General features: G+C 44.3%; 1 protein-coding gene across 1 annotated transcript in view; it reads right to left on the bottom strand.

Annotated features, from left to right (window-relative positions):
• Positions 1–18,371, bottom strand: part of SASH1 (SAM and SH3 domain containing 1) — a 171,406-nt gene that overhangs the window by 44,744 nt on the left and 108,291 nt on the right. Inside the window, exon 8 of the mRNA XM_036249202.1 lies at positions 13,315–13,416. Within this exon, the coding sequence (XP_036105095.1) occupies positions 13,315–13,416 (102 nt within the window). The remainder of the gene's footprint in view (positions 1–13,314; positions 13,417–18,371) is intronic.

Below are 18,371 nucleotides of genomic sequence, written 5' to 3'. Positions count from 1 at the left end.
TAAACTTCACGAGGACAGTGAGCTGTGTCACATTCATTTCTTTATCTGTATTTTAGTAATTATCGTTTGTTTGATTACACATGATCTATATTTAATTACAGACAAAAATGCAGAAATGCACACAGAGAACGAGAAATCACTTACATTCCCCTACTCAAATAGAAAAACTAGTCATATTTTGGTTTATGTCCACCCACTTGTTACACACACATACACACACACACAATACATTCTTGTGTTTCAATGTTTTGTTTTTACAAAATATGATGACCTTGCGTTCTTTAGCTGCTCTACCTCCCAACGTCATTATAAGGGTCTCCAAAGCCTCCCTCATATAAAAACACGGTGTAAAAAGAAATATAAAGTGCTCACTTATAAGTGTGACCCTCTTTGAGTCCATATGGCTGAAAAGGTTTTCTTTAGAGAACCCTCGATAAATCCTGTTCAAACTGTTTTATAACCTGCACTTTAAAATTGTGAACATTTCCCTACGTCAACAAATATTCAACAGATAAAAATATATTAATAATTCAACAGCAGTCAGTCACAGAAGTACACCATAATTTATTTAAATACCACCCCCATCTCTGGATATTTGCATGTTTCCAATTTTTCAATATTGAAACAATGCTTTGATGAACACTTGACTGTAAAATTTCTAAGACATCTAACCTTTCTATAGAATAGATTAGATCATAGAAGTGATGGGTAATCAAATAGGCCTACCTTTAGATCTTTTGATACACATTAACAATTTGCTCAGAAAAAGCACTGTGTTATTTTTAAATGTCAGAGGAGTATAAAAAGAGTGCCCGTTTCTCCACACAACTGCCAACAAAAACATTACAAGTTTTTTCCCACTCAGATAAGAACAAATGTATCTATATTTGTGCTAAGCAGTTATTTCCTAATTGAAATGAATGGATGAATGAATGAATGAACACAGAGAATCAAGAATGAGGTCTGGAAATACGAGTAAGCTGGCTTTACATGGACTTACACAGTTTTTACTCTTTTACTCTAAAATGACAGCCCAAGAGAAATTCACAAATATGATTCATGTGAGTCAACTGTGATAAACACATAAGAAGAACAAAGAGACACGGGGATTGGGGACATGGAAGAACTCACCCGTGGCTGGAAAATGGAGGTGCTTCCGTGAGGGCAAAGGCATTTGCCAGGGGTCGGGAGCTTTCCCATGTTCCCAGATGAGCCTAGAAGCCCAGTGTTTAGGTGGCCCTGTGGCCAACTCCTCTCTCGCCCTGACCTGGGACAGTCCAAGGAGAGTTCAGCTGATGCTATTGCCTTTATAAACACCATGTGACAACAATCAACAGCAGATTTGGGCCCATCTTCTCCAACATTCCTCATCGCCTACCACTAGGCCAAGAAGTGATGCATTCAAGGTCACTCCCTACCTTGGGGCACCATGCTGGCTCTGGGCAGGCATGGAAATTCAAGATAGTGGTGCTGCCTCCAGCCAGGTGTCTGGCCACAGCAGGGGCCTTCTGGCCACAGCCACCAGGTCAATGTGATTCTTTGTGTTTGTAAAACAATTCGTCTCACTCTTGAAAGAAGCCAAAATTACTTTAAAAAGTGTTTATGAGTTGTCAGAGTAATAAAATATAAAACACATTGTGGGTGTTTTTTTCCTTTTTTTTTTTTTTATTTCACAAAGGATGAAGGGAAGGGAAGAACGCATCTGTTTAGTAAGAAATAGTTTGCTCATTAGCTGGTGACATCATTGCTCTCTGAAATCAGAAAATTTTTGTCAGTATATGGAAAAAAAAATGAGATTCCATTCTTCTCCCAGAGCGCAGCGTAACACTGAAATACTTTCTCTGGTAGTTTCGAAATTAACTGCTTGTTGCCAGATTTGAAGGAGGGGGAGGGGCAAAAGAGGAGGAAACCACAATACACTTGAATTTGTAAAAAGTACAGAGAAGTGGAGGTAACGTTACCATCCCCTAGGGGCCAAGGCTTCTCAGCACTTGATTCACTTAAGAAACTGTTTAAAAAACTATATAACCCAAGGAGCAGCAAGTAAAAGCTACCTTCTGCAATAACCTCTACCCCATATCTTAGACTCATGAACTTTGAATTGCTTTTAGTAGCCCCCCAATAATGCTGTAACTTTCCCCATGAGGAGGAGAAAGAATATATAAGACCTCAGGAGTCCCACCGCCAAGCAGGTGTAGAGAAACTGAGAATGCAGGTAAGCCCCCCAGTTCTGCAGGTCACCTCGAGACAGAGAAAATGTCTTTCCTTCTCCTAAAAGGGGTGCGGAGCGGGAGGGGAGTGGAGGAAAGAGAAATGACTTGCTTTTCACTCGGTAAATCTTTGGAAGATTTTTCAGCCTGAGATGTCACCTTTCCCACAGGTGAGTTAACAAGGAAGTGTGAGAAGGTGGTCACCAGCGCTGGGCAGCCCTCTGGTAATCGGGGGACAGTGTGACCAAAAGCAAATCTATGGTGTCAGGCACACTGAAGACTCCAGCCAAACACCGAAGCCACTCCTGCCCCAGGGCATTCGATTCTCACGAAGTCCGTGCGTGGAAAAGGATGATTCAGGCCAGGACTGCCAAGCAGGGCATTACACATGCGCTGGAGGCTCCGGTTGCTGGAGCCGATGCGCGTTTTCCTCCCAGAAGCTAAGTCTCCTGTGGGACAGGGCGGTGCTCGCAAAGTCCTAGCGCTTTTAAGGCATCTCAGACTGACTGATTTACGGGTCAGGCATGATGACTTCTTGGACAGAGCTGCCACACACCCTTGCCTAGGCACACGACAGCGTAGAAACAACCGAGGGAGCTGCAGGGAGGGGAGGGAGGGTGTGGGCCCCGCTCGCTCCTCCGATCAGAACGATCAGATCAGAACGATCAGAACGGGGCCGCCAGGTCGGCCTCGCCCTCCGTTGAAGCTGGAGGCAGGTGGGCCAAGTCATTTCCCAGAGTCACGATCTACAACCTTAACGTAATTCTCCTTTTGTCTGTAGAATAAGTAGTAAGTAAATTTACTTTCAAATGATAGAAATCTAGGCTGAATCCTTAGAAAAGGGATCCCTTAGACTCGAGAGGTTGCGTGTGGTTACCTGGTTGACAAAGCTCTCACGTCTGTGACGACCGCTGAGACGGAACCACAGAATATCCTTCAGTTAACAAAACGAGCACCAGCCCCCCACCCCAATCTGCACAGTCTACCAAGAGCAGCCGAACAAGGAAAGGCACATACGCAAATATATGAAACTTTAAAACTCCATGATCAAGTTAAGAAACAAATTCCTGAAGACTTGTGGAAAAGGCCCTCACTTCCCCAATAGCCTGATGGGTGGGAATCTTGAGAACTATTTCCTAGAACCTCAAATCTGAAAAGCAGCAAACTGCGCAGCTTCTAAAGTCCTTTTCTGAGGCAGGAACAGGGCAAGTTACTTCAGGAGAGCAACGAGTGGAAAGAAGGAAAGCCATCAGTAAGGCTGATCCTGACTGAAATGAAGTCTCTAGAAATTCACCGGGAATTGGAGACATGAACTGAGGCAGACTGGCTATGCCTCACCCTGCGCCTGTCCACGAGCGCAGCAGCTTGAATCACGATGCTCTACATTTAACAAAACCTTGGGTGAGAGGAGGCAGAGCTCAGGTACCCGGTGGGGAACGCGATCCGCCTCAGTGGTCTCCCCCTTCCCTGGCCACCGCAGCAGCCCACGGTGGTCAGAAACAAGTGGGCCACCGGACAAAGCCCTCCACTGTAGCTCGGAAGAAAGGAAAACAATCTATCATCAGATAACATGGCAAAAGGTCAAGAAGTAGTCCTCGGTATATCAGCACAGATAGCAAATCTGATCCAAGCTGCCCAGGCATGAAAGGCATGACAGCTATTCAAACACACTGGAGCAAGGAGGAAAGAAGAAAGGAGGAAAAACAGAAAAATGCCAAGATTTTGTCTTTTAATCCCCCAGGATTTCTTGTCCTATCACAAGAAAATATAACTCAAGGAACAGGGAGAAATCCCTAACAGTTTTTTCACTCTATAAAATAATTTCCTGAGAACCCAAATTCAGCCCTGGCCGGTTTGGCTCAGCGGTTAGAGCATCAGGCCCACAGACTGAAGGGTCTTGGGTTTGATTTCCTGTCAGGGGCACATACCTGGGTTGTGGGTTCAATCCCTCTCCAGTCAGGGTCGTGCAGGAGGCAACTAATTAATGTGTCTCTCTCACATCAATGTTTCTCTCTCTCCCCTTCTCCCTTCCAGTCTATCTAAAAATCAATGGAAAAATATCCTCGGGTGTGAGGATTAACAACAACAACAAAACAACATGAATTCTATGAAGGGAGACTACAAAGACCAGATGAAAAACACAAACATATATTTAAAAATTGCAGTCATAAGAAAACAGAGGACCAAGAGAACCAATTACAGCCGATTTCAATTAAATGTATAAATAAGAAGGAACAAAGAACAGAATCTAAAAGTCAAAATGCTGATACAGAGAAAAGCTGTATTCTTTAAATCCACTTTCTCTTTTGATCAAGTTTTAAGAGGTACCCAGTACTTTACCTGGGTCTTTGACCCCGCTGTTCTCTCTACCTGACATATACTCCTCTTCTGTCTCCTGGTGAACTCCTATGGTTCGAACCACCTTCTCTGGGGAGGTTTCCACACCCCTCACAGGGCTTACTGGACTTAACGTGAGTACTTATTGCACTATGTAGAAATATCCCAATTAAGACCCCTTAATATCCACCTGTGTGTCTCTTCTTAAATACAAGTCCCCTGTGTACAGGGACTAGCATGTAGTAGGTACTGAATAAGTGTATAAATACAAGAATTGTCAAGATGACATTCTTTCACCTTCACCCTAAATCAAGAGTGCAAGGTGAGAAGTGTCCTGCTAGGAATCGAACAAGTAATCAAAGAAAGGGTGTGATCTGGTACAAGGAGGGAAAGGAACAAAGACAGAGAAGACAATAAGGGGGTGTTGCTACAGAAATTATTCTGTGAATAATTTGAATTTGTAGTTGGTTGGGAAAACATGGCTTTTCAAATGAATGCCATTGTCTGATGACTGACTACAGTGCTGTTTTGATGTAATGGGCAACTGTGGTGGCTTAAAATTCAAATGGACCCTAAAGGGATGAGTAGCCTGAGATTTCAGTAAGTTAACTTAGGTTGGAGGTGACCTTCAGTCAGGATCCTACTCATGAACCACAACAGGGCCTGGGTATCTCTCCAACCCATCCATTATTTAAGATTTGTCATTAGGGCAAACGATTTAAGGAGGAATTAGCATGGGATGAATCAATAACACTGAACAAGTGATGTACATCCTCTAATTGCCAACCTCCCTGAAGTCACTCCGGAGAGCAAAGAAAGAAACTGGCACTGCAACTCTAAATACCAAACCTTAACCCAGATTATATTGCAAACATGTGCGCTTAAGATACCATCAGCTAGCTGGGGAAACGCAGTATGCTCTGTTTGCCACTCAGGTCCTGGGAAGAACAACAGAAATCGCCGTGTTTATAGTTCAGCTTCACATGACTCAACCTACTCTGAGAACAACAGACTGGAGTGTATCAAAAGCGATCTTAGATTTAACATTTTTCAAACATAGCTACCCGCAGGTTAGGTAGCCGGAGTATTTTGTCATTTATTTTTGTTCATGTGGCCCTTGGTATGTTGAGGAGGGTCACAGGCAGCACTTGGAACTCTGTAACCGTACAAACCAGTGGAGATACAGATGTACCTGGTTAGCTTGCCAAGTGCCAGGTGCCAGGTGCCAAGAGCCAGCTTTCCGGTTATTCCTGGGTCTGCTTTGAGAGTGCCCTCCGACATAACAGGTATGGAAGGCCACACCATGCACTTGATGAGACCACCTTATTAGCACTATATGACCCCAGATAATGTCAGTACGATTAACTGCTTCTTCTTCCCAGACCCAGCCCTAACCCCGCTTATATAGTAACAGCTTCTGAAACTGAAAATAAACGGATCGTGTGATTGGTAAAAGCATACCCAAGTCATTATGCACTCTTTACATTACGCTGACAACTCCCGCCTATCCGCTGCTAAGAATAAATCTTGCTACCATGTTAATGGTTTATACAAAAAAAAGCCTTTTAAGGGAACTCAAGTATTTTCAGAATAACAGTTAGTGGAAAGGTAGGATATCTTCACGCAATGTAACAGAAGCCAGCATCCATTGGGTACTTTGTGTCATTTCATCCTGGCAACCCCCATGTGGGAGAGACATCATGTCCCTGTTTTCCAGAGGAAGGAACTGAGGCACAAGGAGATGACACGTTCGCTTACAGCTGCAGACTTAACAGATGGCAGGGATCTGAACCCAAATCTGATGCAAGCCTGTGACCTTAGCCAGCCCCTCGCCGACCCACGCGGCGCAAACGCCTGGCTGTCCTGAGGCCAGAGGCTCCTTCTTGTCCAACTTTGTTTTAAATTTGATGATCTTAAGGACTCACAGCAAACACTCGCCTCAGACTCTGGCCCTCGTCCCGGGCGAAGGCTGGGGACGGGAGGGTGCTCTGGAAAATGACCAGTCATCCAAGCAGTGCTTCTCCGTCACTCACCGCGACTTAGAACAAAACTCACTTTTCTCCGAGGGCTTCGCTATGCATATTGTTCCAGGGGAACGAGTTTGTCTTACGCTCACCATAAGCTGTAGGTCGAAAGCATCACTACTTTTCACCTTCCAAAGAGAATTTTAACACTGCCTTGTTTCACTCTCATTTTAGTCTCAAAATCACTTTTATTAAAATGAAGAGTAATAGTTCCTCCTGTACATTCCTACACAGGCAATTTTTTTTTTCAATTATAGAAAGTATCCATAAAAGTCTGAATAACCATCTGAAGGCTTCAAGTCTGCATTAAAATACCAGAATCAATAAACGTTACTTTTAACATGGTGACACTCGGAAAGGTTTAGAAGCGTGCTGATGACTGGAGCCCGGGGCACGAAGCATGGTGCACAGCGTGCTGTCTGTCCGAGGGCGCAGCGTGTGATCGCCTGCGGGCACGTTATTGGGCACGTTATCGCCAGGCAGGACTTCTTTCTTTTTCCTGGTCATATTACAAGTCAAATGAGTAAAAAGCTCTTACTCTGTTCAAGAAACAAAGCGCTGGCCCTGGCCAGTGTGTAGTTGGATGAGCTTTGTCCAATGTACCAAAAAGATCGCTGGTTCGATTCCTGGTCAGGGCACATGCCCAGGTTTTAGGTTCAACCCCGAGTAGGGGGCGTGCAGGAGGTAGCCGAGAGATGGATGTTTCTCTCTCACCCTTTTTCTCTCTCCCCCTTGCCCTCTCTCTAAAATCAATGAAAACTATTTTTATTAAATAAATAAATAAAGATCCGAAGTACACATCTAACCACCGTGAGTTTAGTCCTAACTAATATAACCATCAAAGCTTCAACAAGCAGAACCATTTTTTAACCCCAATCAAAACTGACCTGGCCAAATAGAATCCTTTTAAACTGAAATCTGTAACATAAGAGTTATGGGGGGAAATTCTCTAGCAAAAGAACTATTTTTAAAAACCATTCAAAGCAAACAGTTTCTTGAGAAATATAAGTTACTTTTATGCTTGGAATTTATTCTCAAATTTTCTTACAATACACAAACAATATAAGCCTAAAAGTAGAAAGAGGGTCAACCATTTTCCTAGAGACAGTTTTACTGAACCTATAAGGCCAGCTCTAACACTGTGGTATATGTGAATCTTCACATAAGTTATGCATCCACTAACTATTCACTCAAAGTCAGCAAGAATACGAAAATCATATATTTTTTCCAATTGCTGAGAATATCTAACGGTGGAAGAAAATTTTGTATATTCATCATGTATTGTCATCTTTAAAGAGTCTTCTTTAGGGATCAGATGTCCCCAAAGGAGAAAGCTAATGATATCTGCTTTATATTTTCTTTTGATACCTTTGAAATATAAAAATAAAACTTCTGATAAATTTTATTTCAGGGACACTGTCTAGAAGTTCACCCAAGTACAAGAAACATACTCAAAATGAACACATTAAGATTAGCCCATCTTCTCAAAATCTGGTTTAACCCAGAACATCCAACAGGAGCTTTGTGGGTACTGGACGACACACAAAGCAGCAGCAGCACTCTGCTCCCCAGGCGGCACCCCGTGAGCACCAGCTCTGCTCCCCACATTCTGTACTAAGTGACTGAACCATTAGCCTTTTCTTTGGCCGTAATAGAAATTAAACCATTCATTACAAGAACCACCAAAACAGTAACTTTGTGGCGTGTGCTCCTGGCTTCAGCACATTGTCTCTTGGGAAGTCCTGGATGAGACCAAGGCTCCGGCCTTGCCGACCAAAATGCTGCACCTGCGCCTCTGGCTTAAGACACGGCCGCCGACGCAGGGGCAACGACTCCACAGCCTAAGTCAAGTCTGTCTGCTGGCAAGACACGAGTTCACGGTTTATAATTTTAGAAAGCCCCCAAAAGATTTCACAGTCTTCCATTATGCCACCCAAAACATCTCATAATAGGGGGATATTTTTGTTGAGAGCTTGGAAGTCCTCAATCAAGGAAACACTTAAAATAGTCTTTTGTGAAAAGTGGAGAGAGTGACTACCCGGTGCTCTGTCTCTCTGTTACCCCCAGTTTTAAACACAGTTCCATCCCATGGCTCCCCTACATCCCAAACCAGGTCAGTGGCAAAGATATACTTAGAGTTGGAATGAAAGCCTGCAAAGAGGCGCCCACGTGGACATGCAGTGTTATTGTCACAACGCAGTGAGGACACTATAGAGCATTCTCTGCCCGGACCTTTTTCCACTCTGAATTTCCCCAAATGGAAAAGCGATCAGTTATGAAATGACTCGCTTTTCAAAACAACTCAGCCACAAACCATGTCCCTGTCGTTGCTTCACCCTGGTGAGGAGCTCCAGACGCACAAACACAATGCCGGCTCTTTCCGGGACATGTTCTGGATAGAGTGGCGCCACGGAAGGGACCAAGTGGTGTCTGTCGTGGGCTCTAACAGCACTGGTGCTTTGCTGGCCTTACTGTCACTTTCATTTCTTTCTTTATGCGTTATGTATCGTACAAGGGAATTTGAACAGCATCAGCATCGAATCATCAAGTTGCCATCGTTGGGAAAGATGCTCCTTCCCGGCCTTTTCATTAATGTTTAAGCACCAGGCACAGGTCACCCACTCTGAAGTACCTACTTGTAGAAACATAAAAACTCATTTACTAAAATGTATGCCTTGAGGAAAAAATAAAAAAGTAGAAACCCCAAAGATGGAGAGCGTAATTTCTCTAAGAATTTTCTTAACCAGAAGCGGAACTGAACCGCAAGGAACACAGTTGATAGCTTAAAATGAGAACTCTCAACCTTGCCCCTGCAGGAGGCACATGAAAACACAATTCACCAAAATGGAATGAAAAAACTATTAAAATACACGTTCAGACGTTCAACAAGGAATGAAGTTTTAAGGGCTCAACCAGAAACTCAGTTGTTTAACGACTCGAACACTCACAACAGAAGTTTACTATTAATGAAAAGCAGCCGAGAATCAACGGTCTTCTGGCAAAGAGAAAGCTATTTTTCACTTTCCTTGGTAACTATCTTTAGTCCTTTACACTCTTGGAAACCAGGAATGTGAACATGGATTTATTGTGAAGCGACACGCAATTATCTAATGCCAGCTATGGGGGTGGGGGCGCCTATGAAATCAATGCAAATGAAATCTAAAGCGGGACGGACATCAATACAGGCATTGAGGGCTGGTGACAAAGGCCTTATGATGCCCGACACGGCCGCAGCCTGGGCATTCCCGGCGATGGCAGTGGGCTCTGCCTCTCAGCACGGAGAAGAACCGCTAGAAAACCGGAAAACCCGGCTCCCCCACAACAGACCATCAAAGTGCCTAACCTGTGGCCTGTGGCCGCCACAGGACGAGACGGGGAATTTTCTGAAATTAATTATTCTGCCATCAAGCAAATCTAGAATAACTGAGAAGGAATATTTTGGATGGAGTTTCTTTTATATTAATTTTTTTTTCTTTATTGATTTTAGAGAGAGGAAAGAAGAGGGAGAGAGAGATAGAAACATTGATGACAGAGAACATCGATGGACCGCCTCCTACAGGCCCCCCACTGGGGATCGGGCCACAACCTGGCCATGTGCCCTGACCGGGAATCGAACCCGCAACCCCTTGGTGCAGGGGTCGATGCTCAACCACTGAGCCACACCGGCCGGGCACATGTGGAGGTGGTTTGAACCTTGGCACTGCAGGGCTGTCTGCCTGGGGCAGGCCTGTCTTTCTCCGTCAGCTCACCTTTGGAAGCTGGAGGTCTGGCACTATGCCTGACGCAGAGCCACAGATGTCCCTGAGCGAACAAGAACTGCTCAAGGAATGACATGTCCTTCCTTTGAGAAGAACTCATCTCATCGGACAGCTCATAGAGGTGATGGTTCTAATTCACCTCTGACAGGAGTCCAACACGCCATACTTTGTAATGCTTTCTTAGCAGTTCATTCAAAATGCCTAAAGTACTCAGTCTAAATTAACTTTTCCCTAAATGAGACAAGCCTCTCTCCTTGCTGTCTAAGTGTGCGGGGTTTTACGACAGTCCTGGTTCTCTGAATGGACCGACTAACCACCCCTCCCTTAACTCAGATGTCATTAATCAGGACAGTGCACAGTGAGTCTCGTACTAAAGGACCACTGTGGACAACAGGTCTTTGTGTTCTTCCCTGGGTTGGTTGACTCACATCAGTTCTGAGTTACTGTATTTACTCTTTGTGATTCCTTAGTTCATGATTTACACTTACATTATGTTAGTCTTTAGCAGTTGGGGATAAGAGACCCAAAAAGGCACACTGAAAACCACGGACATGGCTCTTTTGATTACTCCTAGTCCCAGGACACGCTGCTGGCTAGCGCAAAACACATCGATTATTATAAATGGCAACGTCTTGGCCTCTTTCACACAAGAGCAAACCAGGCAAGGCCTCCAAGTTAATCATCTTTTTGGGGGGGTTCTTAGCTGCCACAGAAATCTGGTGCTTGATTCCAGAAATCATGGAAAAGAAGGTAGCAGGAAGGTTATATCCACTTCTGATAAGCCGTCATTTGTTGGCTTAGAGGCAAACAAAGGCAAAGACCGAGTCTCTAACTGCACGTCATAAAACATGCCCTAAAGCAGCCAGGAGAATGAACATTCAGATACAACTCTGTTCCTTACATGTTTCAAACACACGACGTGCGCTGAGCACTGAGCTGGGCCCTCCCTGGAGACACACAGGGACCCGGCGGGCCTCCGCTCCAGGAGCTCAGTTTCCAAGGAGGGGAGAGCCAGACATTAACTCCGGTTCTCTAGGGAATTCAGGCTTCGTGATAAAGCTAGTTTTGCAAAGCACAGACCAGGAGAGCCATCAACTCCCCACGAGGTTAAAGGAAGTTGCGCAGGACACAGCAGCTGGGCTTCACCTTGCAGGACGCGTACATTTTCACCTGGAAAAACTTGAAGGAGCCCATTTAAGGCAGACGAAAGCGTGTGACTGAAACCGGAGTGTGAAAACACAAGCCGTGTTCAGTAACGCGTGCGGGGTCCAGAGTGGCTGCAGTAGCGACGGCCAGGGGAGGAGGGGACAGATGAGAGTGGAGGAACTGATTAAATCAGATCACATCCGGCCTTGAGTGTGCCAGAAACTTCATCTGTCTCTGACAGAACTGGACATCAAGCAGGCCTTTGAAAAAACATACGAGTGCAAGAAAGGAGGTATGTTTTAGAGCGATGACTGGCTGTACGAACCATAGGAGAAGACAAAGGCTGGAGACACGAAGGTAGCGTTGCTTCTAGACCGTAAGGAACAGATGAGCTAACGAACAAAAATACTCCGTAACAGAGACTTCACAGCTCAATGACAGCACCATGAAATGTAGGTCTGAAACTCTGGAATTATAAATCCTAAAATCCCTAGATCAAGAAGCACTGTTTTGGTCACATTAAAATTGCATGAATAATAAAAGACATCCAGAATGGAAACGAAAAAGTAAAATTATCTCTGTTCATAGATGACATGATCTTATCTAGAGAAAGCCCTAAAGACTACACACACACACACACACACACACACAATTGTTAAAGATAATAAACAAATGTATCAAAGTTGTAGGGTACAAAAATCAACATGCGAACAGAATGGAAGAAAATATTTACAAATCATGTACCTGATAGGAGATTAATACCCAGACCATAAAAAGAACTCCCACAACTTAACATCCAACAACAAAACAAACAACCCAATTCAAGAATGGGCAAAGAACTGGAACAGATATTCCTCCGAGGATATACAAATGGCCAATACCCACATAACAGGATGCTCATCATCTTAGTCATCAGGGAAATGAAAATCAAAATGACAGTGAGACAGTAGTTCACACCCATCTGGGTGACTATTATCCGAAAGAAGGGAGAAAGATCAGGAGCACTGGAGCGGAGGGAGAGAACCTGGAACCTTCGCGCGTTACTGCCGGGATGAGAAAGGGTACAGCCACGGTGGCAAACAGTATGGAGGCTCATCAAAAGTTCCACGCAGAATGACCTCATCATCCGGAAACTCTACCCCTAGGTATATACCCAAAAGAATGGGTGGCAGAGACTCAAACAGATCAAAGCAGCATTGCTCACAATAGCCAAAAAGTAGAAACATCCAAGTGTCCACAGATGAATGGATACACAAAATGCAGTTTTATGTGCAGTAGAATCGGTATTCCACCCATTCATCCATCAAAAGGAATAAAGTATTTGCTGCAACAAAAAGGAACCTTGAAAAAATTGTGCTGAGGGAAATAAACCAGACCACAAAGGACAAATATTTTATGATTTCTCTCCTATGAGTACCTAGAAGAGTCAAATTCAGAGCCTGGAGGTGGACTGGTTCTCCAGGGGCTGCGAGGAGAGGAAGACAGGGAGTTCGGTCCAGCGGTTACGGGGCTTCTCCTTCAGACGACGAACAAGGTCCGCGCATGGACTGTGGTGCTGGTTGCACAACAACGTGCACAGACTTACTGCTACCGAACTGAACCCTTAAAAATGCTTCTAGTGGTAAACTTTAAGTTATGTACATATTACTACAATTAGACATAAACAGCACACATAGCACTCTTCTGACAAGATGAGTTTCTACTGAGTAAAGGAAAAGAGACAGACACTTTCACATCCTGGTGGGAGCGGAGCATCGCTGGAAGGACTCACAAGGCCAGCTGGGCAGGCCGTCTCTTTTTGCCAGAGGTGTTCAGGGTGCTCAGAGGGAGCAAACTTACGTTGCAGTTTGATAAGCCATCAAACGTGGGGTAAGAGCCTTCTGGCCAGTCGGCAGGATCCAAGGCGGCGGGCTGCCGGTGCTGGGCCTCGTACTCCTTGAGCTGCCGCAGGAGGAAGCAGAAGATTAAAATGGAAATAAGCCAACGTCAGCTACCAAACCGCAGAGAGAACACTTTGGCACCCTCTTTATGCCAATGTTAATGCGAAGTGCCAGCAAAGACAAGGTTCTAAAAACCAAAACCAAGAGCCCTGGCCGGTGTGCCTCAGCAGTTAGAGCATCAACCTGACCACCAAAGGGTTCGATTCCCGATCAAGGGCACATACTTGGGTTGCGGGTTCAATCTCCGGTCCTGGTTGGGGCATGTGCTGGAGGCAATCAATCAATGTGTCTCTCCCACATCGATGTTCGTTCTCTCTCCCTCTCTCTCCCTCTCTCTCTCTCTCTCTCTCTCTCTCTCTCTCTCTGCCATCCCCTCCCTCCCTTCTACTCTCTCTAAAAATCAATGGGAAAAAATATCCTCAGGCAAGGATTAACAAAAAACAACAAACAAAAGAAAAACCCATGCCCTGCCCTATGGGTTTTCATCTAAATTAAACCAATAGACAAAACCGACTCTTTGTATTGTATTCTGTACTTCAAAAAGAATTTCGATGTCTCCCCTCCACCAACATCAAAACTCATCTTTCACCTGGCTGGCGTAGCTCAGTGAATTGAGCCTAGTCCCATGGACTGAGAGGTCCCGGTTAGATTCCTGGTCAGGGCACATGCCCAGGTTGCAGGCTCGATCCCCAGTAGGGGGCGTGCAGGAGGCAGCCGACAGATGTTCCTCTCTCACATCGATGTTTTTCTCTCACTCTCCCTTCCTTTCTCTCTAAAAAATATCAATTAAATTTTTTTACAAATCATCTTTCACAGTTCAGCTGTAAGCTCCAAAACAAAAATTGTCTATAGTTCATCCTGTGAACTTCCTCTCTTGGTAGAAGACACAATGTGGTATACTCTGAACATCTGAGCAAAAGAGAGACAGGAGCCTGAAACTGATTGTTAAAAATCACTTGCTTTTCTTGTCCTAGACTATTTTAAGTTACCAGTTCAATGTTATCACCTAAATGTTAAACTACAATGGGATTTACTGGGGACCCTTGTGAATGACAGGACAAGAACAAGAATCGAGAATATGTGCAGACATTCAAAGTTGGTGTTTCGAAACTAGGTTTCTACTTTTTTTAAAAAAACACAGAAAGACAAGTGAACTAGTATAGAAATACTTGATGCCGTTGTCATGGCACAAAAATTCTACTATAAATCAGTTTTTATATATGAATTTAAGACACTGATCAAGTCATGTTCCATGAAGAAAGCCACCAAAACCCAGACGCGATCTGACCCGCCAGCCCAGGGGATGCTGCCAGCACTGCCCTCAGCCACCGGGGCTCCGTGGGTGTGGTGGCAAAGCCACCAAACTGACAATCCCCTTCTAGCAACTTCCCAAAGCAATTACTTCTACTATGAAATTCTGTTTCGTGTGCACACGTGACAGGAGGTGGACTAGAGGGGGGCAGACAGTTTTGATGAATGGGCAAGAGCTTAGCTGTACAACCAAATACCAGCTGAGAGCCCCTGGGCAAATTATGATGCATTCGGGGGCCTCAGTCCCTCCATCAGGAAAATGGGGATGACAGTAAGTCCCTCACAGGACTGTTACCAGAATTAAGATAATACAGCAAAGCTCTTATGACACTGCACCTATGCCAGGCTTTCTTATCATAGCATTATTACCACCACCCTGTGATTTCAGATAATTGAGAGCTTGAAGTTCACACAGACTCCAGCTATTTGTACTTTTGCTAACAGGGGCACTAATCTCATTTCTATCTTTCTGGTACATCAGGGCATTAGTATTGGTCTAATCTGTGTAGTATGTGTACACTGTATATTAGAAGGCACCTTCCTCCAGATGTGCTGGTTTCTGCAATGCGACATGTTCACGGTATTATCAGAACAGCAGCCAGCTGAACCATGGGCTTACCTCTTGATTTCTCCAGGTCTATCCTCTACTTTTATACTCAACCTTAGCCCTGACTCCTAGGAGTCACTCAACTTCACCTGTAAAAACAAGACAAATGCCCAGCTGGTGTGGCCCAGCTGGTGTGGCTCAGTGGATTGAGCGTCATTTCACAGACTGAGAGGCCCCAGTTTGATTCCTGGTCAGGGCACATGCCCTGGTTGTGGACTCAATCCCCAGTGGGGGGTGTGTAGGAGGCAGCTGATCTGTGTCTCTCTCACGTCAATGTTTCTATCGCTCTCTCCATTCCTCTCTCTATTAGAAAAAAAAAAAAATCAATAAAATAAAATATATTAAAAACAAGACAAATTCCGCCTAGCCAGTGTGGCTCAGCGATTGAGCATCGACCCATGCACCAAGAGGTCGCCGGTTCGATTCCCAGTCAGGACACATGCCCAGGTTGTGGGTCCGATCCCCAGTGGGGGGCATGCAGAAGGCGGCCAATCAATGTTCTCCTCCATCAATGTTTCTATCTCTCTTTCCTTCTCCCTTCCTCTCTCTGTAAAATCAATAAAGAAAAAATAAATAAATAAATTCCTAGTCAATCATAAATAGAATTAATATTTTTATTCTGCTATTTGTCCATTTTCATCATTTACTTTGGAGGCCAAGAATACTTGTATTTCTTTTGATGTAGATTCAAATCTGTGCTGGCCACTTACTTTTATAATTATTCTAATTTCAACATGCTATGTGTTTTATTAGAGATCCTGTTACAAAATACCACCTCGAAAAAATTTTTAATGCACATTTCACAGGAAAAAAACTCACCTGACTTTATTTATATAATTATACTTGTATGTTCCACTCTGCTCCTAGAGAAGTTTTCACTTAAATATAATTTCATGAAGGCAAGACAACTGATAATTTCTTTTGAGAATCTATGTATTTTAAAGCACATTTATAGTTTTAGTTTCATTCCTGAATTTGTTAAATGATGACATTTTAAAGTGTGTGTCTGTCACCCTGGCCTGTTTGGCTCAGCAGTTAGAGCATAGGCCCACGGACCAGAGAGGCCTGGGTTCGGTTTCCGCTAAGGGCACGTACCTCAGTTGCAGTTTGTCCCGGGCCTCGGTTGGGGTCGGGTGGGTAGCAACCAGTCGACGTGTCTCTCTCACATTGAGTCTCTCTCTCTCTCTCTCTCTCTCTCCCTCTCCCTCTCCCTCTCCCTCTCCCTCTCCCTCTCTCCCTCTCCCTCTCCCTCTCCCTCTCTCCCTCTCTCCCTCCTGCTCTATCTGAAGATAAATGCAAAAAATGTCCTCGGGTGATGATGAAAAATAAATAAATAAAAGAAAGTGTGTGTCTGTCTCTCTGTCTGGAGGAAATTCCCCCTCACATCCTATTTTCCCATCTTATAGTTTTCTTTCCTTTTAAAAAATATGTTTTTGATATTTTTTTTTAGAGAGAGAGGAAAGGAAAGAGAGATAAAAACATCAATGTGAGAGAGAAACATGGATCAGCTGCCTCCAGCACACGCCCTACTGGGGATCGAGCCTGCAACTTAGGCATGTGCCCTGCCTGGGCATCGAACCAGGACCTCTCAGTGCGTGGGATGACACTCCATCCACTGAGCCACACCAGCCAGACTTCTAGTTTTCTTACTCTTAAAGTCTATGACATAATTCTTAGAGGGAATGGCATCATTAATAGAGTAATGCTTATTCTACCTTAGAGACCTTCAGGGAGAGCTGTTCTCAAATGTTCCCATGTCTAAGAGTGCTTGTTATAAAGAACGTCTGTGTTCCGTCTCCTCTAAATCCCCTCCAGCTGCAATTGTATTTCCCTTTATTCTGTCCTCAGTTGAGATTAAAACAAAATAAAACACTCTTCAGTACATCCTGAAGATGTACTGTTTAATAATCCTTCATATACTTGAGAAAAGTGATTAAACTCTTTTCTGCTGCTTCTCTGAAATAAATCCTTTCCAATGTCACCCCATGAGACCTATTAAAAGGAAACCTCAATCACTTTGTTGCTCTCCATGAGCCTCTCTAATTGTCCAAATCACTGTGACTGATGCTCAATAGCTGCTACAAGGAAATAATTCAAAAACATATACAGGTTCCCAGTTCATAAGGGTGCACTCTGGTATACCAGATGTCCTGACTCACTTTATAAAACTATTCACCTGTTCTCTAGTTTCTGCAGTGTTGGCAGCCCGGTTTTCTCCTGCAGGACAAGTTCTAGACTGTAATTCACCTTCCAGGGCTCCCCATTCCCTCAGCAATCAGGCTGAGCCTAGACTTCTCCTGAAATCCCATCTCTGTCCAGCGTTTTTCTCTGCCTGTCCTCCTTCCCTCTCTCACTTAGAAGTTTCTCCTGAAAGCTATCCTTCGATAAACCACGTGCACAAGAATCCCCATCTCAGGCTCTCCTTCCAGGAAGCTGATGTAAGACACCGGCATTAAGAAAAGTTCTCAAAGCCAAACATCAGTCAACTCAGTGACAAACATCTAGGACGTTTTTTTTAAATTTACTATTATTATTATTATTATTATTAATCCTTACCCAAGGATATTTTTCCGTTTATTTTCAGACAGAGTGGGAGAGAGAGAGAGAGAGAAACATCGATGTGAGAGAGACGCATCGACTGGCTGCCTCCCGCAGGGCCCCAACCAGGGCCAGGGACTGAACTGCAACCGAAGTACATGCCCTTGACTGGAATCGAACCTGTGACTCTTTGGTCGAAGGCCAACGCTCTAACTGCTGAGCCACACTGGCCAAGACACGATTTGTTTAAAATGTCCTAGTTCTGGCCAGTGTGGCTCAGTGGTTGAGCATCGACCCATGTATCAAGAGGTCGCCAGTTCGATTCCCGGTCAGGGCCCAGGCCCAGGTTGTGAGCCCGATCCCCAGTGGGGGGCATGCAGAAGGCAGAATGTTGATGTTCTCTCTCATCAATGTTTCTTTCTCTCTCTCCCTCTCCTTCCTCTCTCTAAAATCAATAAAGAAAAAAAAATTTTTTAACCTTGTAAGGACTTTACTTCGAA

The sequence above is a fragment of the Molossus molossus genome, unplaced genomic scaffold (assembly GCF_014108415.1).
Source record: "Molossus molossus isolate mMolMol1 unplaced genomic scaffold, mMolMol1.p scaffold_m16_p_8, whole genome shotgun sequence".
In the NCBI taxonomy this organism is placed as follows: Eukaryota; Metazoa; Chordata; class Mammalia; order Chiroptera; family Molossidae; genus Molossus; species Molossus molossus.
Note: the sequence above shows the minus strand (reverse complement) of the source record. Positions and strands in the feature narration are given on the sequence as shown.